Source organism: Urocitellus parryii, chromosome 1 (assembly GCF_045843805.1).
Source record: "Urocitellus parryii isolate mUroPar1 chromosome 1, mUroPar1.hap1, whole genome shotgun sequence".
Taxonomy (NCBI): domain Eukaryota; kingdom Metazoa; phylum Chordata; class Mammalia; order Rodentia; family Sciuridae; genus Urocitellus; species Urocitellus parryii.
In genome coordinates, this window is record NC_135531.1 from 219,266,346 (window position 1) to 219,289,604 (window position 23,259).

The following is a 23,259-nucleotide window of genomic DNA, read 5'->3' on the forward strand; positions in this document are numbered from 1 at the left end:
TATTACAGTTACTCCCAGCTGTTAAGGTTTCTTTAGCAAAACAACAACAACAAAAAGTGTCCAAGTGTCCTTATGCTGCAAGATTGGTTAGAGGAATATAGGGGGGAACCTAAAGAGAGATTTTTTTTTTTGCAACTTGGGAATACATCAGTGAAAAGCCTATTTTACTCCCAAGAAGAGTCTAAAATTTAAGTTTATGTAAGTGTTGGAAAATATCCCCTACCAATCTCACCTAGTTGATTACACTTCTAAAAACTTAAAGGTTAAAACTAATTAAAAGTGGGAGAAAAGGTTTACAACCTCTGAACTAGATAATTCTCAGGTCCCATTTATCTCTAACGTCATTGGTGGTCTATGGTTACTTGCTATTATTTTATGCAGACACAGCGTTTTCAATAAAGAGAGTCCTTCCTGCAAGTAAAATAGCACAGTTCCCCTTAAGTGAATATAGCTTAGGATGGATCCACAGAAAAGAGGTTCATAAGAAAATGGCTACAGATTCTGCCACTGACATTTGCTACTGCTTTTCATTGGGACTGAGATAATTACACTAAGTTGGCAATCTCCTCTGTAGCATAGTATATTCCCTGTATTTGGATAAGATGGGAAGCAGAGCAAGCTTTTTTCTTGTCTGTACTTTGGTTTGCACACAGGTTAATTTGTAGAATCCGAGACAGTTGGCAGATATCTTAGGAGTACCTATGGGTTTCCCAGATTTCCACTTTACCACCTGAGTAAAGAGGTCAGTCCAAAAAATCCTTGGTTAATGCAATCACTCTTTCCTTAGAGCCCATCACTCAAGTAATTCTGAGATTCTGATGTAATGTACATACATTCCCTTCCCTCAAAAAACCTGTAGTCTGACGGAATGGGAAAGAAAAGGGGAGACCAGGACCAGACCATTTGCCAGTGTGTATACCCACTGCATCTCAGCAGTATGCTCACATTCACCCATGCACCAAGTTGAACCGACGAGAATGAATTATAATACTGCATGATGCTAAGTGGTGTCAACCTGGTCATCTTTGAGAGTGAAGTTCATTTCACAATGAGCAAAGGGAAAAGAATATTGGTAGCATGAGGAACATCATGTAGGTTAGATTAAAAATAGCCGGTGGGGGCTGGGGATATAGCTCAGTTGGTAGAGTAATTGCCTGGCATGCACAAGGCCCTGGGTTTAATCCCAGCACTATGGAAAAAAAAAATAGCAGGTGGGAAGAAGTACTATAAGTTTGTGTGTTTAAAATTGGTAGGTGACCTGGAATCCAGCAGAAAAAAAAAAAGGAGATTATAGGAAGAATAGAAGCATTGAAAAATGAGAGCAAAATTAAAGGCATAAAGAGAAAAGAAATGTAGGGAATGGAGAAAGAAGAAGGCACTAGAGGTGACAAGATCAAAGAAATAAAAATGCCCACATATACCAAATTTCTACTTTTATCTTAAATATAGGTTTAGAAACTACTTAACTCTTATGATTTAAGACTTCACTTCCCCTTCTCATATCTATTTGCAGTTTTATTAGTATTTGCTCTGACATAGTGGAGTTAAGTGGATTACTTAATTCAAAGGGGTTGCTGGAAGGAACCAAATTTTTATTTGGCTTGTAATAGTTCCATGGTGCTAATCTGTGTTCTTCCTTCTAAGGTGGATCGTATGTCTTTCCCGTGTGGCTGCACTAAAGAAGGTTGTAGTAACACAGCAGGTAGAATTGAATTTAATCCTATCCGTGTCCGGACTCACTTTTTGCACACAATAATGAAACTTGAACTGGAGAAAAACCGAGAGCAGCAAATCCCCACGCTGAACGGCTGCCACGGTGAGATAAGTGCTCACAGTAGTTCCATGGGCCCCGTCGCTCACTCCGTAGAATATTCTATCGCAGAAAATTTTGAGATTGAAACTGAACCGCAGGCTGCAGTGCTGCACCTGCAGTCTGCGGAGGAATTAGATTGCCAAGCGGAGGAGGACGAAGAGGAGGAGGATGGGAGCAGCTTTTGCAGTGGAGTCACCGATTCCAGCACCCAAAGCCTGGCGCCTAGCGAGTCAGACGAGGAGGAGGAGGAGGAGGAAGAGGAGGAAGAGGAGGAGGAGGAGGAAGATGACGACGAAGATAAAGGAGACAGCTTCGTGGAAGGTCTGGGCACTCACGCTGAAGTGGTCCCTCTTCCTTCGGTCCTTTGTTATTCCGATGGCACTGCTGTTCACGAAAGCCACGCAAAAAATGCTTCTTTTTATGCCAACTCTTCAACTCTGTATTACCAAATTGATAGCCACATTCCAGGAACTGCTAGCCAGATCGCTGAGAACTACTCAGAACGAGATACTGTCAAAAACGGTACCCTTTCGCTGGTGCCTTACACCATGACCCCAGAGCAATTCGTTGACTATGCCCGACAAGCTGAAGAGGCCTACAGTGCCTCCCACTACCCAGCTGCCAACCCCTCTGTCATCGTTTGCTGCTCCTCTTCCGAAAATGATAGCGGGGTGCCCTGCAATAGCTTATATCCCGAACACAGGTCTAATCATCCTCAAGTGGAATTTCACTCATACTTGAAAGGCCCTTCCCAGGAAGGGTTTGTCCCCACCTTGAATGGTGATAGTCACCTCTCAGAGCATCCTGCTGAAAATTCTTTGAGCCTTGCAGAAAAGAGCAGATTGCACGAAGAGTGTATCAAATCTCCCGTGGTTGAGACTGTCCCTGTTTAGTAGAGCTTAAATTATTCTATTCCAGGACCAACTCTTCTCCTATTTAAGGCACTGTATTTAATTGGATTTCCTGGGCTCATCGTTGTTTAAACTGAAGACCAAGAAAACTTGGACTGTGATTAATCTTCCAGACTGTATTTTGTTTTCTCCTTTCTAGCTACATGACTGTGGCATTGCACAAATACAGTCACTATGGGGATTTTAAGATTTCAGACTGTTTTGATAGAAAAATGCTAAATTTTAAAAATGCATATCTCACAGTTGCCTACCTGTCAAACTGTGTGAAACCTGCCAAGCTGTGCAGAACAGAGCTCCAAGTTTTGGATTATCGGGCCTGTGCAAGATTGTTAACTAAGACTGGAAAATAATAAGATTTAGAGTCCTAATTTTCGATATATCTGAAGATGATGGTGACTTTTTAATGTAAAAGTAATTATTGTAAGAAAAAAAAATTTAATTGTTTCATGTGTATTTTATTTATGATAGTTCAGAAGTCATGTTTTGATGAAAAGGAACAGCAGCATGTTCATTCAAGCTGAAGATGCATAGCTAGCGCCACAGAGCATGCCCACGTGGATTGCATCTGGAATCCACTCACGTTTTTATGATCCTGACTCATCAGATTTGCAAATACTTTCTAAAGGGTGAAATAGGCCTATTTTTGCTATTTTGGACAAATAAATGAGTCTATATGTGCAGGTCCTTACACAGTTTTCTCTAACGTTCAGAGTTAGGACAATCCTCTGGTGAGGGTCCAGTTCACTGCCCTCCCTCAGCTGACTCCTAAGACGGAGGTAGAAGGAATTGCCTTTCTTTTCTAAACAGCATCATCTTGTTTCTTAGCTTGGACAGCACCTTTAAACTCTACCATCCCCTACATCAAAAATGCACTTTAGTGCCCCTTCACGGTCCCTCGTGTGGGGTGGGGACTGAGAACTCTTTGAAATGAAAAAAAAATTAAGTTAAAAAAAATCTGTAAGTATTCTAAGGTTCATACAATTAATATAGAGGAAACTTCCAATGATACTTATGAAGGAAAATGGCTTATTTTCCTTCACCACTCTGAGGACCTAACTTGGTAAATGCAGAGAAGGCTGAGTAAAGGTGGAAGAGACACAGCCTCAGCAAACCAGCCTTTTCTACAGCGCGATCCATTCATCTCTACAGAATAAGTGTATAGTGGGACTTCCACTTAGCAACTAGCTGATCGAAGGGGGGCCTCTACCCAAACACTCAACTAGGCCTTACTTTTCTGAAGCATTTTGATTTGACTTGCCTGGGACACTTAGCAGAACAGTTCAGAATGCATTGCCTACTCTCTGATTACCTCATATTCTCTTATTCAAGGGAATAGATAGAAATAAAACATGCACTCCCCACCTGCAGATTATCTGCACTTGGTTCATCGGAGGACTTCTAGGAAACCCTTTTCCTGTAAATCAATTTAGGTAACTAAATAGCGTGTTCTGCTTTTTTTTCCCCCCAATGCAATATGATTATGATAAACCTGCTTCATATTTTTGACCTTCTATTGTTATATCATTTGAAATGTGGACATGCCTTGCTATCCAGTGATTGCATCACTACTTTTTTTTATGTCTTTTAGAGTTGAGTATTTAGAAATATGAATAGAAATATATTGTAGAACTCAGTTCCTTAAAATGCTTGATCTAGAGAAAGTCCTCCAAATGGAAAATTTTCTATGAGAACTTGATGTGGGGAAACCATGTTTACTTGGCAGCTCTTCCACAGTGCAGTTGGTTCCTGCCCCTTCCCTACCCCCACCACTGGGCTATTTATAACCATTATCATTAACCTTGAAGGAGCTTTGGGTTTGTTCTAGTATAGGTAGCAGTAATGAAGGCAGGGAGGTTCCATTTGAATGATTAGCCAGGGTTAATCAGATGGGTGGGGTTGCTCAAATCTTGGTGGTATATCCTGAGTTATCTTCAAGGTTACAGTTTTTTAGTGATTGATTTTTATTTTTTTTCCCCCTACTGGTACAATCTAAAGAGCACAGGCCCAAAGAGAAAATGACAAGAGGCTATTGTTTCTTCATACAAACACATAAAAGAAGTATGTGTTCCATGTTTACTGGACCATTAAAAGTTCTGGAAGTGTCTACATGTGAAGCATGCTGAGGTTATTCTTAAAACACTGGAGTATGGGATAGTGAGAAAAAGCCACCTCTGGCTGGGGCAAAATCGAAGGGTAGGATGATAATCCAATTTCTGAATATTTTACCTTTAATTCAGCTTTATTTTTGCAAGAAGGTTTTTGGGGGTTTTTGTTTGGTACTAGGGATTGAAACCAGGATGCTTTAATACTGAGCTCTATCCCCAGCTCTTTTTATTTCTTTTTCAGTTTGAGGCAGGGCCTTGCAGAATTTCTGAGGGTCTCACTAAATTGCTGATGCTGGCCTTGAACTGGCTATCCTCCTGACTCAGCCTCCCTAGTTGCTGGGATTATAGGCATGTACCATTGTGCCCAGCAAAAGGTTGCTTTTTTATTTTTGGCTGGGTCTTTGTTTTGTAGCTTTGTTCCCAAAGGATGCCTACAAGAAAGAGCTTTTTTCTTCTGTCTGTTCAATTGGTGTACAAAGTAATTGCCCTACTAAGAAGAATTAGCCCTCCAACCATGACAACTTCAATTCTGAATTTCCACACACCTAAACAACCCCTAAATATTTTCCACAAACTACATACACAGGTTACATATTTTAAAAAACAATAACTCCTATATTCTCTCACGCCCACACACCAAACACAAGCTTATCGCACACTAGAGAATAGCAGATTTTAGGAAAGAATCAGTATTGGGTACTCAATTTTCCAACCCTAAAATCTGAAATGGTTTTATGATCTAAAAAAAGAATAATTTTTAAAACTGTAGTTTGAAAATATTAGATCAAAATTGCAAATACTACTAATGATGTAATCATTTTATTGTTACTTCCTTTCCCAGAAAAGCTGAAAGGGAGCACAGTGTTCCCATCTGAAAATTTTTCCCCAATAATAGCCCTTCTGTTCAATAAAAACTGCTCATATACCAGGAAAGTGCTATGGTTATTCTAAACTTTTAGAAGTGGGTATCAAGTCAGATGCAGCCAGTTGGGATACTTAAGATCTTTGTACCACACACCTGACCTTCAGCTGTTGTATCACTCCATAATATACTTAACCAAATAAATGAGAGTTTTTGACACACAGCTCTTACTTATTCACTTTCCATTGCAAAGCTTCCTGCTGCACACCCTGTTGTTTTAGCTTCAGTCTTATACCTTTAAACGGGGCTTAATTCCCAGTTCTAATCCAGGTCAAACTGATTTGAAAGTCAAGTGTTTGGAGCATCTTGCACATGTCCTTTGTCATCCTTGATTTCTTTTTGGAGAAGAAAGTCAAAGAAAAATTCACTTAAGTTTTTCTCATTCCTTGATCTCCAATCATTAAGACATTGATAAAACCCGTTTGTCTCATGTCTTTTGGTTGGTTGAATTATATAGTTACTTGTTGAAGGTCTTTCCTTTGTGATGAAATTAGATTTTTTTCTAATTTTTCCAGCCACATATAAAATGTGAAACTACTATTTATTCAAGTGATAAAATCTTCACAATCATATATGTTACAGTGTAATCATATATGTTACACACTCCAGGTGACACTGTTCACAAATTAATCAAGAAGCAAAGAGATTGTTGTTACGTCCTTTGAAATTTTTACACTCTAGTAGATGACTTCTAGGCAAAATCTGGCTTAGTTTTCATTAAGCAGAAAAATATATCATGATTTATTTCCTATAGATTAATAAATTGGTTTTTAGATTTTTAAATATATTTTCAAATATATATTATTGGTCTTGATATTCAGAATTTATTAAAATCCACTTTTTCAACAAACATTTATTCAATACCTGTTATGTTAGAGCAATAGTCCTTGTTAGTAAAAATACTGGGAGGTGAGGAGCCATACGTTCTAAGAGTGATGAAGGGTGAGATGAATTAGTCAAGTCTATTCAAATTATTTTAATATGATTTTATAACATGTTATTAAAAAAACTGTCCAATTATATGCAAACCGCAACTAAAAGAATGCTCCTTTTTTCTTAAATTAATGGAACTCGCTAGATCTTCCTTCCTTTTCCCCATCTGCAATTGGTAAATTATATGTGGACTTTGCTAGAACCAAAATCCTAGAAAGAGATTTTGGCAAATTGCTTATTTGGTGTAGAGTATATCAGTGATGCTAAGTTTATGCCTGTAAAATCCTTACCACACACTTTCAAAGGGGTTTAATTCCTGCATAATCCAGCAAACATGTCAGGAAATTTTTGAAACAAAATGTGAAGCATTCTTTATAAATAGGCTATCAAAACAGGCTCCTGTTCCAAATTCCAAAGGCATTGCCTTGAAGCAGGTAGAAAAAGGAAGTCATAAGATGCCCCTCACTTTTAGCATGGAGTTACAAACCCCAAATGTGGATGTCAACAGAACTTCTGTTTTTGTTTCTCAAATATAACTTCATAATATAACTGTAAGATGTCATATGCTTCTTATTCTCTCAAAGACAGTTTAGTCCTTGTCACTGGATAAAATACCAAGATTAATTGAGAAGTACCTTTATGCTTTCAAAAGCAAGCCTTCACTGTGATTTGAAATTGGAGCTATTGATGGTATTTTTACCACAACCAATACCAGAAGTTTTTTGCCTTGAGCACTCTAGTTCTAATACAATTTTGCAACTTCTAATTGCAAAATTTCTGAGATCTGCTCATTTGTGCTGGAGTAACTTAGAAACTTAAGCCAAAAAAAAAAAAAAAAAAAAAACACAGCTTGGCACATACAGCACATCTCACAAATGTTTTCTGTGGCATTAAATAATATAATTGACTTTATTAATTGAATACCAGCAATTTGAAATCTCACAAGAGTTATAGAAGTGTCAGGAAGCGGATGAGGAATGGAGTCTAAGTCTAATAGTTAGTGATGTCCCTTAGAAACTATAAAAAGGTTTCAGCAGGGCCAGGCTAGGTCTTATGACAGCAGAAAGTTCACAAGTAACAGGTGATCTGAAATCTAGAAGATATATTTATGACATTTGGCCTTCCTCTTAGTGCACTTGGCCCTTATATCTGCTGATCAACATCCACATTGATTATATAAACCATATTTATTTAATTTGATGCTTTAGGTAATGAAAACAGATCTACACAATTGTAAAGAAACCATTTTAAAGAAATTTAAACATTAAAATGACTGATGAATGACTTATTGTCAAAAGTGTGGATATCTAGAAATAAAGAAGCTCTTTGATATTTTACTTGCCAAAAATATGAGTTCAGTGTCACTTTTAGAATAGTCATTTTTAAACTGTACTTCGACTTTTGTTTTTTCAAGCTAGACCATGAGACACACTTCCTCAACAATGCAATTGTTTTCTTATGGGAAATTCAAAACAAAAATGTGATATCACCTGGGTGCTAGCTGTTGATCAGTCCTGGGGCTAGTTTGTCTGCATACTGACTGGAATTCCCTGGGTTTCATATTCTGAGAGTGGTGAGTCAGAATGTTGGGAATCAGGAGAGTATATGTAACCAGATTCAAAGCCTAAACCAGTGTGTATTTTTAGTTCATCTTTGTATATGTGGATTTTAAAATATATTATTAACGTACAACCTGGAATTTTAGAAATTCAGGTACTTGTTACATACATGGGAAATGAAATAATTTCAAAGATTTAAGTCACATTGTTAGTGATTTCCTTTCCCTTGTGATAAACGTATCATTACACAGGGAAATTGTTTTTTATTTAATCCTCTATGCTTGTTTATAATTCAAGAAAAGTCAACTCTACTGTCATTTTATTGATCACAAAAGTTTCTGGCAGGACTAGAATTTCAAAGGAATCTGACAGATTAGGTAGTATTTGTATTCAACATGCTCATAATGTAATACTTCCCTGCATTATACAGTACCATGTGGATTTTAAAGTCCATTCAGTAATTCTGATTCTAGAGTCATGTGTAAGGTCATTTAAATATATTTAAGATAATGTATATTAACTAGATTTAGGAGGAGGCAAATTTAAAGTAAAAATTAGCCTTGCTTTTATCTAAGCTAATTTGTATGACTTGATTTAATGACTTTAGTTGTAATTTTGGTGTAGTTTCACATTTAAATATTTCTTTCTCTGTTGATTTCTTATTCAGTGGTTTTATCGGACTTGGGATTATCTTAAAAGGGCATTTATTAGTGAGTATTTGGAAGAAACTGACTTGAAAATGATTCTTTAAAATTATCTAGGGCTGGGGCTGTAGCTCAGTGGCAGACCACTTGTCTAGCATGTGTGAGGCACTGGGTTCGATCCTTAGCACCACATAAAAATAAGTAAGTAAAATAAATACATTCTGTCCAACTACAACTAAATTTGTTTTTTAATTATCTGGGAACTTCTGTGTGCAGAGATCTACATCACCTCCTACTGCTACACTGAGTAAGACTAGCCACCTCTTGTCTGGGTTATGCCCTCCTAATATAGTATTATTGTTGTTTCTCTATATAGAGAAACACACACAAAAAAAAAAGTTTGAAAATTCTAACTTTGTAACCCATTTTATCCAATTTTATTTTGCTCTTCCTTTTTCATATTGCCCACCGAGCTTTCCCCTTAGCCTTCAGAAAATAACCAGTTTTGAAAAGATCTGTATGTATTTTGCAAGCTTATTTAAATATGGAAGAAAAGGAAGGGACGAAATCCAAATCTGAATTCTCCTAAAGAGGAAAAACGTAAATATCTACTCTAGGAAATAAATGATTGACTATTTTCATTCTTTTGATATCATGTTTAACCTTGAGTGATTTAATGATATCGAAAAGATATCTAAACTTGAAAGATTTTTAAATTTAACAATTGGAAAAGTCACTTTGTTTGTATCACAATCAAACAGGGTCCACTGCCAAAGGTTACTGTCTGAAATATAATTTATTAGGTACTAGTCATGCCAAATGGTTGTCTCAGAAGGGTTTAATCTTTTAAGATAGTCACAATGGCTAACTGTGTGTGAATAATGAAAAGTTTGAGATTCTTCAGTATTCTTCAGATTTTATAGTCCTGAGACAAGGAGAGATCTCCAGAGGTCATTTGGCTCATCCATCTACCCCCAGGGAGGACTGTCACTCAGGCATGCCCAACAGGATAGATACCCATCTATTCTTAACATCTCTGGGGAAGGTGGTTTCCTTAGCAACACAATCCAGCTCTTTTGGGTTTTTTCACAATAAGAAAATATCTTGGCTAGTCTTTGTGGGCTAGGCACCTGGCAACAGTTGCGGTAATTTGGGCTATTGTAGCAAGAGATTCAAAGAAAGTTGGTTTGATAACTATTGATTTGATAAGTATTTGATAAGTATTACATATGATGGTTTCATTAATTTAAGAAATCAGATGTTTTAAAAAAGATGTAGGTACTAAAAAAAATACCAGTAATGTGACCTGCATTTGACAAATATAGTTACATATATTTATTTCTGTTTGTGTTTTTTTAAAAAATTGCTGTTATTTCTGGAAGTAATGTTAAGAAAGGTGACTATTCAAATCCCCAGTGACAAACAGAACCTGAATCAAGTGACTCAACTTTTAAAATGCTCAACTTTCTGAGAAGTTACAATTATTTAAAAAAAAAAAGTAAGCCTTCTTATTTTCTTGCTTCTAAATAAGTATCTTCTCATTAATCTTTCCTTAACCTAAAATGACAAATAAGAATCTAAAGTTTTTCTACTCCTCTTGGAGAAGATGTGACTAGCTGTGAAGAATCTAATCTGGAATAAAATGACTCCAGAGAGTTACTCAGCCACCATTTGATCCCAGCCTTTGTACTCGTGTTACTTAAACAATGACTGCTTACTTTCTCAGGGATCAGGAAAATGATTTAAAAATTTGTCATCTTTGACAGAGTCTGAAAATGAAGGGAGGAGTCCTAGGGGATGGTGATTTTTTTCTGATTAAATCACTTGACCCAAGTACTCCTTGCAGCTTTCAGAACCTTTTCTGATTGCTCAGAGTTGACTCCAACTCAGAAGCAGAACTAACCAGAAGATAAGGAGCACCCCTGAAATCAATGGTTTCTTTCTCTATGGGATTTTTTTTCAACCTAGGTACAGCTACTTATCTCCTCCAACTCGGATGCTCTTGGGAAATGACAGCCACATAAGTGTGGTTGCTCCCCACAAATAACATTATGGGGATTTACCCTTTTAAAAAAATGCTGTAGAATGCTCATGTAAAATTTGGCCCATGTTTTAATTGACTCTAGGCAACTCTATGGAAATAAGTCTGAGGCGTAGTTTGTGAAACATGTTTCAAAAGTGTTTGATGTATAATAAATGCTAGACATTTACAGTACAGAAATAGTAAATAAAAATAAAAATAAAAAAAATAAACCTGTAGATTACAGCTCTGTTCTTAAGAACCTCAGCCTTTATTGTGTCTTAGTAAAGTTGATCTGCTTTCTTTTTAGTTTATTGCATTTCTGGTGTAATAGCCTCTTAAGATAGAACTATTAATACATATGTACTGGTTAATGCCTGTTAATGCAGAAAATGGCACTTTGTTATTTTAATGTATTTCCCTCAATGTCACAGGGTATATCAATTTGATAAGAAAGGTCATTTGATTTTGGTCAAAAATACATTTCCCCATTAAAACATATATATATATATAATTGGTTGCATAGATAAATATCACCTTTTGCAGTGTCTTGATCATACTCTTAGACTTCAACTGTGTCTCCATTTTCCAGCAGCCACAGAAATTTGGTACTTTTGCAAATTCTGGTGAAATCTAGTGAGCTGAATGTATTGGTAGATTAAACGATCCAAAGGATTTGGGGGGTTATTCTTTGTCTATGTTGAACCATTCAGAACTTAGAAATGATTCCTACACAAGGGAAGTCTTTTAAAGGTATTTTTTTAATGTTTTTTTTTATTTGTCTGATGCTAGGAAAAAACAATGTAACTTTAAAAACTCAGAAAAGCCACTGTGCTATCCATTATATTTTGATGTTAAAAGTAGTTTTATCTTTTCATTGACTTTTTATTATTAATTAACATCCTCAGAACTTCAGTAGATATTTAATTACTGCTGTGTTCCATCTAGTGACTTATAAAGGTTGAAAGGGAAGAGAATCCAACTACAATCCATATATACAGTTATTTTACACTAAGATGTCATGTTGTGTGTCGCAGGTTCTAGATTGATTTCTCTTGTGTATAAGTTATAACATCAAAGATGCCAAAGGGTATATAAAATAAGCTACAATAATGTTCAACAAAATTTAACTTGGACCTTATGTTGTAATAATTTATTCATATTAGCTGTAGTCTTCTGTATTTATATTTTCAGTATTTATTATGAATGACATGGAAATTCGTGTATTTATTGTGGCTTTTTATTGCAGTGTGTATATATATATATATTACAAATAAGCATTTTTAAGTCTTATCCTTAAGTTTCTTCTATTAGTGGCACTTGTATTATGCTGTACTTTTTATTATATATTGTACAATATCTTGTCCATTTGTTTGCAGCAGAGTAAAACCAGTTTCTAAGTTGTATCTATTATAGCATTTTTGTCGCATTTTTTTTGTAATTCTCTGTTCTTCTGTCTTGAGCTGCAATCTCTTATGTCCTCTGCCACAGTGTAAACAAGGATATCTCCTTTCCTGTGTCTAACAGATAACATTTTTGAAAAGTTGCCTGTGAAGCCAGTTTCTGCGAAATGGCTCATTACATTATCATTTCCAAGATGTGTTAACTTTACTATGATGGATCCCTAAGTGGAGATGCTTACAACACTTTCCTTTCTCAGCTTTTCAACCCATTCATCAAGGAATGAGGTGTAAATAAACATGAGGGCCAAAGGGGAACACTCTATGTAAATGAAATTTCAGAGGATATTTTTATAAAAACAAATCCACTCTCTTATAAATAGTATACTCTAATCCAACTAATTAGTAATACTTTTTGCTTTGCTTAAAGCAGAATCTTTGATTTTATGTTTAGAATATAAATGTACAATAAGTCCTATCTGCTTAAAGATGTCTTAAGATTACCCAAACTCACTTTTATTAGCAATAGAAGGAAGAGAAATAAATTACATTCTTCTTAATCTCCTATCATATGCAGGACATTGTTCTCACATAACTTGTTTTCTTATATCTTGGAGACTAGTTCTATATCTTTGAAAGTTAAATAATAACATGAAATAATTTTGAAAGTTTTTTTTTAAAGACATTGCTTTACAATTTTCACTCACCCCTTTTCCTTTTCACCCCCCCTTTGTGGGGACAATGTCATCTATTTCCATTGTTTCTAGTATTACTCCATGCCAATATCTAGCAAATCTATAACTCTAGCCCTACCCTTGAACCTGTTTCACAAAGAATACTTCAAACTGCTGGTTGAGCATATTTGCAGGGAGGTCCCACTAATTCTCAGATTCCACACTCCAAGGAGAACCATTAGGAAGCCGTTTACTTTTTTATTATTTATTTATTTATTTATTTTAGAGAGAGAGAGACAGAGAATTTTAATATTTATTTTTTAGTTGGACACAACATCTTTGTATGTGGTGCTAAGGATCGAACCCGGGCCACACGAATGCCAGGCCAGCACGCTACTGCTTGAGCCACATCCCCAGCCCATAATTTTAAAAGTTAACTAATCATCCCAAAACTCAAATTTGGTCATGTTACTGACTTCAAAATCTCCTGCCCGATTTTTTCTTCACTGCCAACAAAATAAAACCCAAACTCTCTGGAATGCCTTATGAGGTTGCCTTAGATCTGGATCCAAACAACTTCTTAAGCCTTTTCCCTCATTGAGCTGCTTCTCCTTACCTCTCTCTCCCCTTGCCCACTGGGTAGTTAAATAATTTTAATCTATTTCCCCTGTGACTCATCTTTCTCCTGCCTTGTGCAACTTGCCTCTTCTATTCAAGAATACCCTCCCGAACACCGGAACATAATATGGCAGCACAGTTCCATGATCATTCACTTATTTTTCAAGAGAAAGCTCAAATAGCCCTTCCTTTTTGTTGCTTTTCTGATTCTCCTGAAAATCAGTTATCTACTCTTTTATACCTATTGTAGACACTTATTAGAGACTCTTCAAATCTCATTCCCTTCATTTATGTGTCTGCTTCCTCCTCAGAACTCCTTGAGATCAGAGAACTAGTCACATTGCTCTCTATGTTCTCATCATCCAGTTTAGTGTCTGAAACATAGATGATGCTCAAAACATGTCCACTGATCATGTTCTGTACAATAGCTCAGATGGGAGAAGGTGGCTGGCTGAAAGGGTGGGGGAAATGTCAGATTCAGGATAAGAGTGCATTCCAGATGGAAGGGGCATTCTATAGCCCACATTGTGGAGCAATTTCAGGAAAGCAGATCTTTCTGTTTTGCACAAGTCACCCTCTTTTGTGCAAGATGGAGCACTAAGAATAGAGGATTTGCCTGCAGAAACAAATGGCGAACAGATAAGAAGGATAAATTCAGATATTGTATAGGTTTAAGGATCAGTCCAAAGTCTGACTTACATCCTTATGGAATTGGGAAATCCTGAAAATACTGGAAGAGGCAGTTCAACCAAATAAGAAGGATTTTGGCAATGTGGAATGTCATTATGGTTACAGTACATACTTTGGAAAGATAGAAATGCCAAAGTGAAAAATATTCCTCATAGCTATTACAGTCACTATTAATTGGAAAAAAAAAAGTAGCAGCAAAAGACCTACTCTGATCAAGACACTGTGCTAGAGAATGAGGAGGCAACAGGGGGAAAGTACCAAAGTCCCTCCAAACAGGCAAGGATAAGAAGGGTCTACCTAATTATGGCAGAGAAGAGTACATTGTTTGAAGGATCATTTAACACGTAAGAGATTAAGGTAACAAGACTATGAGCTACTGTAGGTAAAATATGGAGGTCAGACAGACATCACTAACAGAAATTAAGAAGATATAAAGAGAAAGACGGTTTTGACAGGTTGAATGGATGCTGGGACACTTAATGAGAATAACACATGGACAGAAGTAAACATGACTCCAGAGTTTGGATAAAGATGTTAGATTTGGAAGGAATAAGGGTTTTAAGAGGACAGTATACTTAGAAGTGAGTAGCAGGCCTGAAAAGCTATGTTTCAGGTGGAGATTAGCATTCAGCATTTTTATTAGGGATCAGTACCCGTGGTGGAGGCTAAGGGGAGGAAGCAGATTAGGAAAAGGGAGAAATAAATCTGTGATTCCTCACACATAAAAAACATCAGCAGGCTCACCCCACTGGGGTGCCCTGGAGCAAGAGGGCTCCTTTGTGTTCTCCCTGGTGGGCTCACATGCAATCCACCTCAGTCAGTCCTTGGATGCAGTGCAGCTTAGAAAGAGAGTGCTCTTGAATGAATTAGCACTCTACTGTGGAGGAAAAGCTTGAGCAGAAAGCTGGAGAATGTGGACAGCATTCTCAAAAGCAGGACAAGTACTTCTTGAAGGGGAATCTTTGAATCAGGAATAATTGTTTTTCACGCCCATCCCCTCAGATACACTTAAATCTCAGGGATCAATCTGCCCAGGATCCTAGAAGGCCTCTTATCTTGGGAAAAACAGGGTTAGAACAAACTACAGCCCCTGCCACTCCAGCTATTCCTAGAACCACAATTGATGCTAGTCATCTCCCCCTTTCACTATTGGTTCTGCATCTTCAGCCTCAGCAATCTCTTCTGCTGGTCTTAATGGCTTACTTGGTACAATCCAGACACATCAAGTACCTAAGTGAGTATTCCTATGATACAATAGAAGACCCATCTCATTCTGATGACCAAAGTCAACTGCCTCCGCCAAAATGGTGACTCTTCACCTTGGTTAAAATGCCTAGGCAGCTGCAGTAATTGAAGTTCTATGGGGCTCTTTAGTACCATGATTAAAGTGTATTTGCTTTGGGACTGATACTTTTTATCCTGCAGAGTTGTTTGATACGAAGCACATTTTCCCCCCAGTGAGTCACGTTAAAGGAACCACTCCTGCTTCTACCCATTGTTGCAGGACCCATGTGTTCTTCACAGGGAACATACAATTATCTTTCAGTATCTGTGGGAAATCATTTCCAGAATCTCTGCAGATATCAAAATGTGTGGTTGTATAAAAGAGTAGCATTTGCATATAACCGTGAACATACTCCCATATGCTTGGAATCATCTTTAGGTTCCTTATGATACCTACTACAATGTATATGCTATACAGGGAGTTGTTATACTGTATTGCTTAGGAAATAAAGAAGAAAAAAGTCTAATCCACATTCAGCACAGAACCAAATTTTCCAAATATTTTTGATCCACACTTGGCTGTGGATCAAAATGTGCAGATATGGAGAGCTGACTAAAATACTATACAAAGATTTTTGATTCAATTTAAGTACTGGAGATGTTACCCACTTCATGCAGAGTATCACTTTCTTTCCTATCAATAGTTCTTATGCTCTGCTGTAATGTTACATGGGAACACATATGGATTTATCACATACACAGTAAGCCATTCAATAATGCTGTCAGTGGAGGTCCTGCAGGTAGGAAAGGTAAATGCATACTTAGAATATATGGTGTTATTATTTGAAATAAAAAACAAACATAAAATTCTCTGGTGTTTCTGGGAGAGAAAACACCCAATGTAATCAGCCAAGCATCTGGTTTGACTCTAGAAGTATAGCACCATATTAACAGCTCCGCATCAGTCTCTGTGGCTGGAAATCTGTAGATTTGGCAGCAGTGGAAACTTTAAGAGTAGTTCATCCTCAGACTCAGACAGAATCACATGTCTGCCACCATTACCCAATCACCCAATCTACATGCCCGTCCTGGCAGCATTGGGGTAACCAATGATTGATGCTGTCTGCTACCAACTGCAAAAATTCTGTCTATCAGTAGTATTCAAAACAAACATAATGTGACCCACAATATGAAATTTTAAAAGTGTGTCATTGCATTAAAAAAGTTAATGAAATTAATAAGTACATAAACATTTACATAAATGTATAATAAAATTCATTTGAACTAATGTAAAAGTTCAATAAGCAATTAACAGAAAATTATTAGTAATATTTTACATATATAGTCTTACTAAACCTTTGAAATCCAGTGTCCATTCTGTAGTTGCAACACATGTCAATTTGGATTTGCCACATGTGACTAGAGGGTGCTCCATTGGATGGTGCAGGTCCATACTGTCATGCACCTTCTATGGTTTTAATACAAATACCTTTACTCTTTGTGCCCACTCCACAGTCTGTCCACAAGCCAGTACACAGACTTCCTTTTCACCAATCATTTAATCTCCCTCCATTCAGGTCCCTGACAGTCAGTGAGGCCATTTACCTCTGCCCAGGAGCTTATGCAGTATATTCTAAAAAAGCCACTCTCCTTCTACCTGAAGATAGTGATCAGGTATCCACCAAAGCTCTGTCTATTTTAAGGGTTTTCCCTAGCCACTGTCTTCCAGACCTGCTAGTAAATAAGGCAGCAGTGTAGCATCCATCTTTGGCTTGCATTGCATCTAATTATTAAACTAGCTCATCTATAAACTGTATTCAACTATTCCTCCTCCTCTATCAGTTGGTCACTTGGATCCTGAAGCATGAAGTGATAGAGAGGTGCTTGTGCAGTAATAGTGAATCACATAGAAGATAGGACCACCTATTCATATGTCTTCCTGTGCTTTACAGTCCTATTCATGCTTGATACCAGTTTTCCGCTTCTAGAATGTATCTTACAATGGATTGCATGTAGTTCTGCCTTTTTCTTTGAGTTTCTGGCTTTGTGAGAGCTCATGATAGACAGTTCCGAGGGCATGGTCACTTGGTATCCTAAAGTTAAACACTTAGTTTCTATGAGGCCTCAGGAATATGGAGGAATTGTTTCCAAAAGGCACACAAATGGCAATGCCTCCATACCAGGGCCTATGTTGTGATTCTCCCACAGGCACTTACAACAACTTCCACACAAAATGTGTTCCCACTACTAACACTATTGTGTCTGCTTGGTTACATGGCCTACACATCAGGGCTTGGTACACTGCAACAGATGCCAGCAACACAGATCTTTTCTGCCATATGTCCCACTCAAACTGGCAAGATTCCACACTGTCTGATATATGGGTCAGAACAGTGTTCCTGGATATGGAACATGTCGCATCCAGAACCTAAAGAGGCTTACCAAGTATTGTGCTCCCCAGTGTATGGTCAGAGTTTCATTGTGAAGATGTTCCAGAACTCCCCATGTTACAGAATTCCTAAAAATTATACTGGAGGGGCAGAGTCCATCTTCAAATTGAATCTGTTGTCCCCCATAGTGCATATGTTTTACCAAGGCCATTGGTATGCTGGCAACTTATTACTCATCTGACTTTATTAGCATTATGTGATGAAATAATGGAATTCTGTGGGGTACCCAGGAAGTTTAGATCTCTTTCTACTAAATTACAAAGTAAATTCATATGTGTGCAATTTCTGATCCTCTTTTTCTAATTGAAATGAAAAGCAACACATTTACCTGAACAATGGCCTTATCCAAATACCTGAGGTTGGCTAACCTGCTCTAGTAAAAATGCCATATGTGAGACAGCAACAGCAATTAAAGCTACCACTGTGTTGCACGTGGCAGGTCACCACACCGAGATTACTTAAATAGGGGAATCATAAGAGTCAACACCTCTAAATCTTTTAAATCCTTAAGGGTCTATTTTTCACTATTCTCCTGTGATGCAAACTTGAGTTTTAAAAATTTATTGTTCTTAATTGGGGGCCAAAACAATTGGCCTCCCTCACTATTATGATCTTTGTTCCATGATCAAAAGTTCCAATATGCTGGGCATGGTGATGTATGCCTGTAAGCCCAGCTCAAGAGGCTGAGGCAGGAGTCCAAAACAAACCAGTGTAAGCAACTTAGTAAGGCCCTAAGCAACTTAGCTAAGCCCTGCCTCAGAATAAAAAAATAAAAAGGGCTGGGGATGTGGTTCAGTGGTTAAGCACCCCTAAGTTCAATCTCTGATACAAAAAAAAAAGTTCCAATGTAAAGACTATGTAACAAATATTCTAACCTCCAGTATGTCCTTGTAGCCAGGGGAAATGACCACTATGTAGGTCCAAAAACCCAGTGGACTTACTGTAAGCCAGATCTTTACCAGGACTCTATTTACTATCTGATTCATATATGGCACTAGGGTGGTGATGATAAGTCTTCAGTTCTCCAGAAATCAATGTTAACTCTGACACTGGGTCAAACAATCTAAATTTTTGAGTGTTCTTCTTTCCTTTATACAGAATCAACCTAGCAAATGTAGGTTCTTTTAAGAAGGACTGGTATGTATATTTGCATAATATAAGTAGTACTTCCTCCTAGGAAGATGGCCTCTTTTTTAGTCTATAGGTCCTGGATCTGAAAACTAACTCCTTTCTATAAAGTGGGCCTGAGTTTATGATATCTCAATGGGGTGAACTTCAGACTCCTGTTTATTTATCCTAATTTCTTATGTTGGTACAAACTGAGAAGTATCCTTGTCCACCCATATATTTTATTCCTAGAAGAACCAGGTTCCAAAACCTCTATGGGTCAGGACCCATTGGCTCTCATTCTGACTCTGCTTCTCATTATGATAATTGCATCCACTTGGCTTTTAGCAGTGAAGTGCTACCACCTGTCCTCTATGGCATTAGGTTCTTTTCACTATCACTGGCTATCCATGATTCACATCAGTAATGGGATTCATATTACTTGACAAGTAGTAAGTGATGTAGCTTGAAAAATCCATCTTATAGATTGCTTTTTTTCACATTCAATTTTCTAGAGACTCTGAGAGGAGTTTGGCTTGCAGGATACTCACTAGGTTTCAATACCTGTAGGAACATGAAGGAAGAAACAATTGAACAGAGAGATAAATTGACAGGTTTGACAGAGCCTCAGTTCAACCCTCAGGGAGCTTGAAGGCCATATCATCCACTGCAATCCTTCCCTAAAGAGTCAAAACTGTGAGGTCCACCTCACATGATAGACCACCAGCAATTGGATGTGGGCATCCAAAGAAAGCTGTGTTTTTGAACTATACATCTCTCTTCAGCTAGAGCCATTCTTGAAAGAAATGAGTCAGAGAGGAATCTGGGTGTTGCACCTCCAAGATCATCGCAGCCATATGTGGAAGTTAAATAAAGTTAATAAAGGTGTGACTATGTTTTTTAGTCCAAGAGAATCCAGTGTAAGAGTTAAGACAAAAGTGAAAAGTCTTGAACTTGGGTTTAAAAAAACGAACAAGTACATTTTATCAGTAGAAGGTTTGTCTTTCCTGCTACTCAGACCCCACATGGAGTACCCAGTTCAATTCTGGTTAATGTAGTTTAAGAGAAATGCCACTTACCATTTTGTGACAGTGTTTATCATTACTGTAATGGTGAGAGTTTATTGGAATGTGTTTATGTTAGCTGTTCCATCACTGTGACAAAGTACCTGAGAAAAACAACTTAAAGATGGAAAGATTTATTTTGGCTCATGTTTTCAGAGAGTTCAATCTATGGTTGGCCAGATCCATTACTATAGGCCTGTAAACCACCAGCTTCATAGAAGAGAGGGCATGATGGGACAAAGATGCTGTCCTCATGGCAAGGGAGAGAGAGAATAAGTGCTAGAGAGGAAGAGGCCAGGGACCCTTCAAAGGCATACCCACATGTCCTGCCTCCTCCTCCACCTGAACCCCATCTCCCAATAGCCCCAATCACCTATGAATTCATCCACCATCCAGTCACTTCCCAATAGCCTGACTTCTGATCATTGCTGCATTAGAGATCACATCTTCAACACATGAAGCTTGGGGGGAACATTCTAGATCCAAGTACAACAGTGTTCAAAGTATTCAATCAGACTAGTAAAGGGACTACAAACCACGTCAAAATAAGATTGGTTAAAAAAACTGAGGTGTATATGGAATAGTTTAAGTCCTAGGACTTGGAGTTATTCCCTGTGGAATCAAGAAATGAAAGTCTGGGAAGATAGAAGTTGCCCTAATGCTAGGACAATAATTTTAATAAGTAAAACCAAATGAAAAGGCAATGCAGGTGTAAGTTATATGAAGGGATAAGGTGTAAGTTATATGAAGGCAATTTTGATCAAAGCAGCTATCACAGGCAACTTTGGGAACTTGGGAACTTGACTACATACAAGACCACAAGAGGGTGGCAAGAAGAAAGAATGAATACAATCAAAGTCCTTGTAAGCCATCCTTACGTAGGACTTTAGCTGTTACACAGCTATGTGGTGGATGGCTTGGCATTTTAAAGGGCTATGTTGGCCGCAAAGTAGAGAATGGAATAGAGGACAGGTTCAAGACAAGAAGCAGAGATATCAATTAGGAGTACCATGATCAATGGAGTCATGTTTGTCTGAGTTATCACTGCTGCAGTACCTGACATTACACCTGCACATGGAAGACCCTCAGAAAATATCAAATGATTAGGAATACAATGGGGTCAATCTGTTCAAAAGATAAGTAAAAGGCTACCTGGAGGAAAAAAAATCAGAAATGATAGATTTTTTTTTCATTTGATCTTAGTGATATTCTTGCTAGGAGGAGGATTGGTGTTGAGGGGAAGGGAAGGAAAGAAAGACTGTGCTCTAAATCCCACTAATCATCTGCAATGAGGAGCTATCTATTGTTGAAATTTCTCAACAAAAGTAGGGGATATAGCTCCCTGGTTAGAGTGCTTTTTGGCCTGTGCAAGGTCTGAGTTCAATTTCTGATACCATAGTTTAAAAAAAAAGAAGAAAAGAAAAAAAGGAAGAAATAAATTTCTTAAAGTCTCCACTAATTTGCTTCCTCATAGACATTTTCTTTGCACACGTTCCTCGTGATTACCACCATCCTGTCAGTATGGAACAGCCTCTGTTTCTTTGTCAAGTTCTCTCTGGTAGAGCAAAGCAGCAAGCCAATTACTCTGATCATTCAGATGAAAATTTTACTTTTGCCTGAATTAGCCAGAGAATTGAAGCATAAATGGACCTTTTCACTTGACTGATTGAGATAATTGCCTCACTTTTCTAGGGGAGACCTATAGCTGGGAGACTTGTTTGGTCACCAAAACATGTTTGTAATATGCATTATTGACTTTTCTTGAAACAACTATGCTTGGCTGGGAGCCACACTCAAACCCTTGCCCTCATCTATTTAGGTATCTGAAACAATGAAGAGAAATACCATCTCTGGAAAACACAAAGCATGAATTCTTTCATTTGAGGCCAGCCCTAAAACATGTCAACTAAGCCTGCAAAAGAGGCAAAATGGCATCTAGGGGAGCCAGAGGAGGCGGCAGAGCAGGAGGTTGGTTCAGTGAAGGAGATGCAAGAAGTGAGAATTAGCTCCAGGTGCAAGGGAACAAATGGCTTTCCATGAAAGAAGCGGGTAGGTGGACTTGAAAGAAACATGTAATTTACATTTATTACTGGAGGGGTGAGAGGAGTTAATAAAGAGACCTGAGTAGGAGCAGACAATTAAAGCACCAGCAGGGCTCAGAACAGAGCCCTTGGCCTGCATCCTATGTAATCGAAGCTTTTTCTAACAGCATGGGATGCAGGGAAAGAAGGACTCTAAAAAAACGGCACAGCATCTTTTTGCTAGCTGGAAGCCTGGGAGTGTGGTCAGTGATGGCCTAGGAATTCAATGAAAAGCAGAATGTACCTTAGAAAACCCTCACAAACTTTAAGTCTGTGAGGAAAGGCGGTCATGTAAATGTGGCTGTAATTATTTTGTGATGGCTCCCCTTACTGGCCAACTAGCAGAACATCCTAGTTAGATACTGCAGAGGAGTGATCACTGGGGCAGCCTACATTTCCAGGCTTCCTGCATTTTAAAAAAATATGCATTGCTAAAATTGATTTTTTTTTCCTCCTGAGTTTCACAGCAAAGAAGAGAAATGTCAGTCATGGCATTTATACAACTCACAAGCATTATTCTTTAATTTCTGTATTAAAGTACATATTTGAAGAGTTTAATATTTGGTTTTGTGATTACAAAATGCTATGATTGCTTTAAGGTTTTTAAATTCTAAGACTTTTATATCACATAGAATTTCAAAAGCTCTTGGAGGTGGTGAATGATACTCACACATCACAATTGATATAACTTTAGAATTTTTTTTTAGAGAGAGAGAGAGAGAGGAAATTGTTTATAATATTTATTTATTTATTTTAGTTTTCAGTGGACACAACATTTTTATTTTATGTGGTGTTGAGGATCGAACCCAGTGCCCAGTGCGTGCCAGGTGAGCGTGCTACTGCTTGAGCCACATCCCTAGCCCTATCTTTAGGATTTTTTTTAAGGCAACTATATGCTCATAATAAGGTTACCATTGTTTAAAGCACCCCTGAATTTTTTTATTGTCTTGAACTGCTTTAATTGTGGCAAATATTAATACTTAGAAGTGTATTTTACGTTTTGTAACATTCACAAGTTATTCAGAATCAACTGTGTTAAAAAAT

At 37.6% G+C, this 23,259-nt stretch overlaps 1 protein-coding gene across 1 annotated transcript in view; it reads left to right on the forward strand.

The window, feature by feature from the left end:
- Csrnp3 (cysteine and serine rich nuclear protein 3) overlaps window positions 1-2,706 on the forward strand; it is a 68,495-nt gene extending 65,789 nt beyond the window's left edge. Inside the window, exon 4 of the mRNA XM_026411142.2 lies at window positions 1,645-2,706. Coding sequence (XP_026266927.1) covers window positions 1,645-2,706 — 1,062 coding nt within the window. The remainder of the gene's footprint in view (window positions 1-1,644) is intronic.
- Window positions 2,707-23,259: the final 20,553 nt, after the last annotated feature.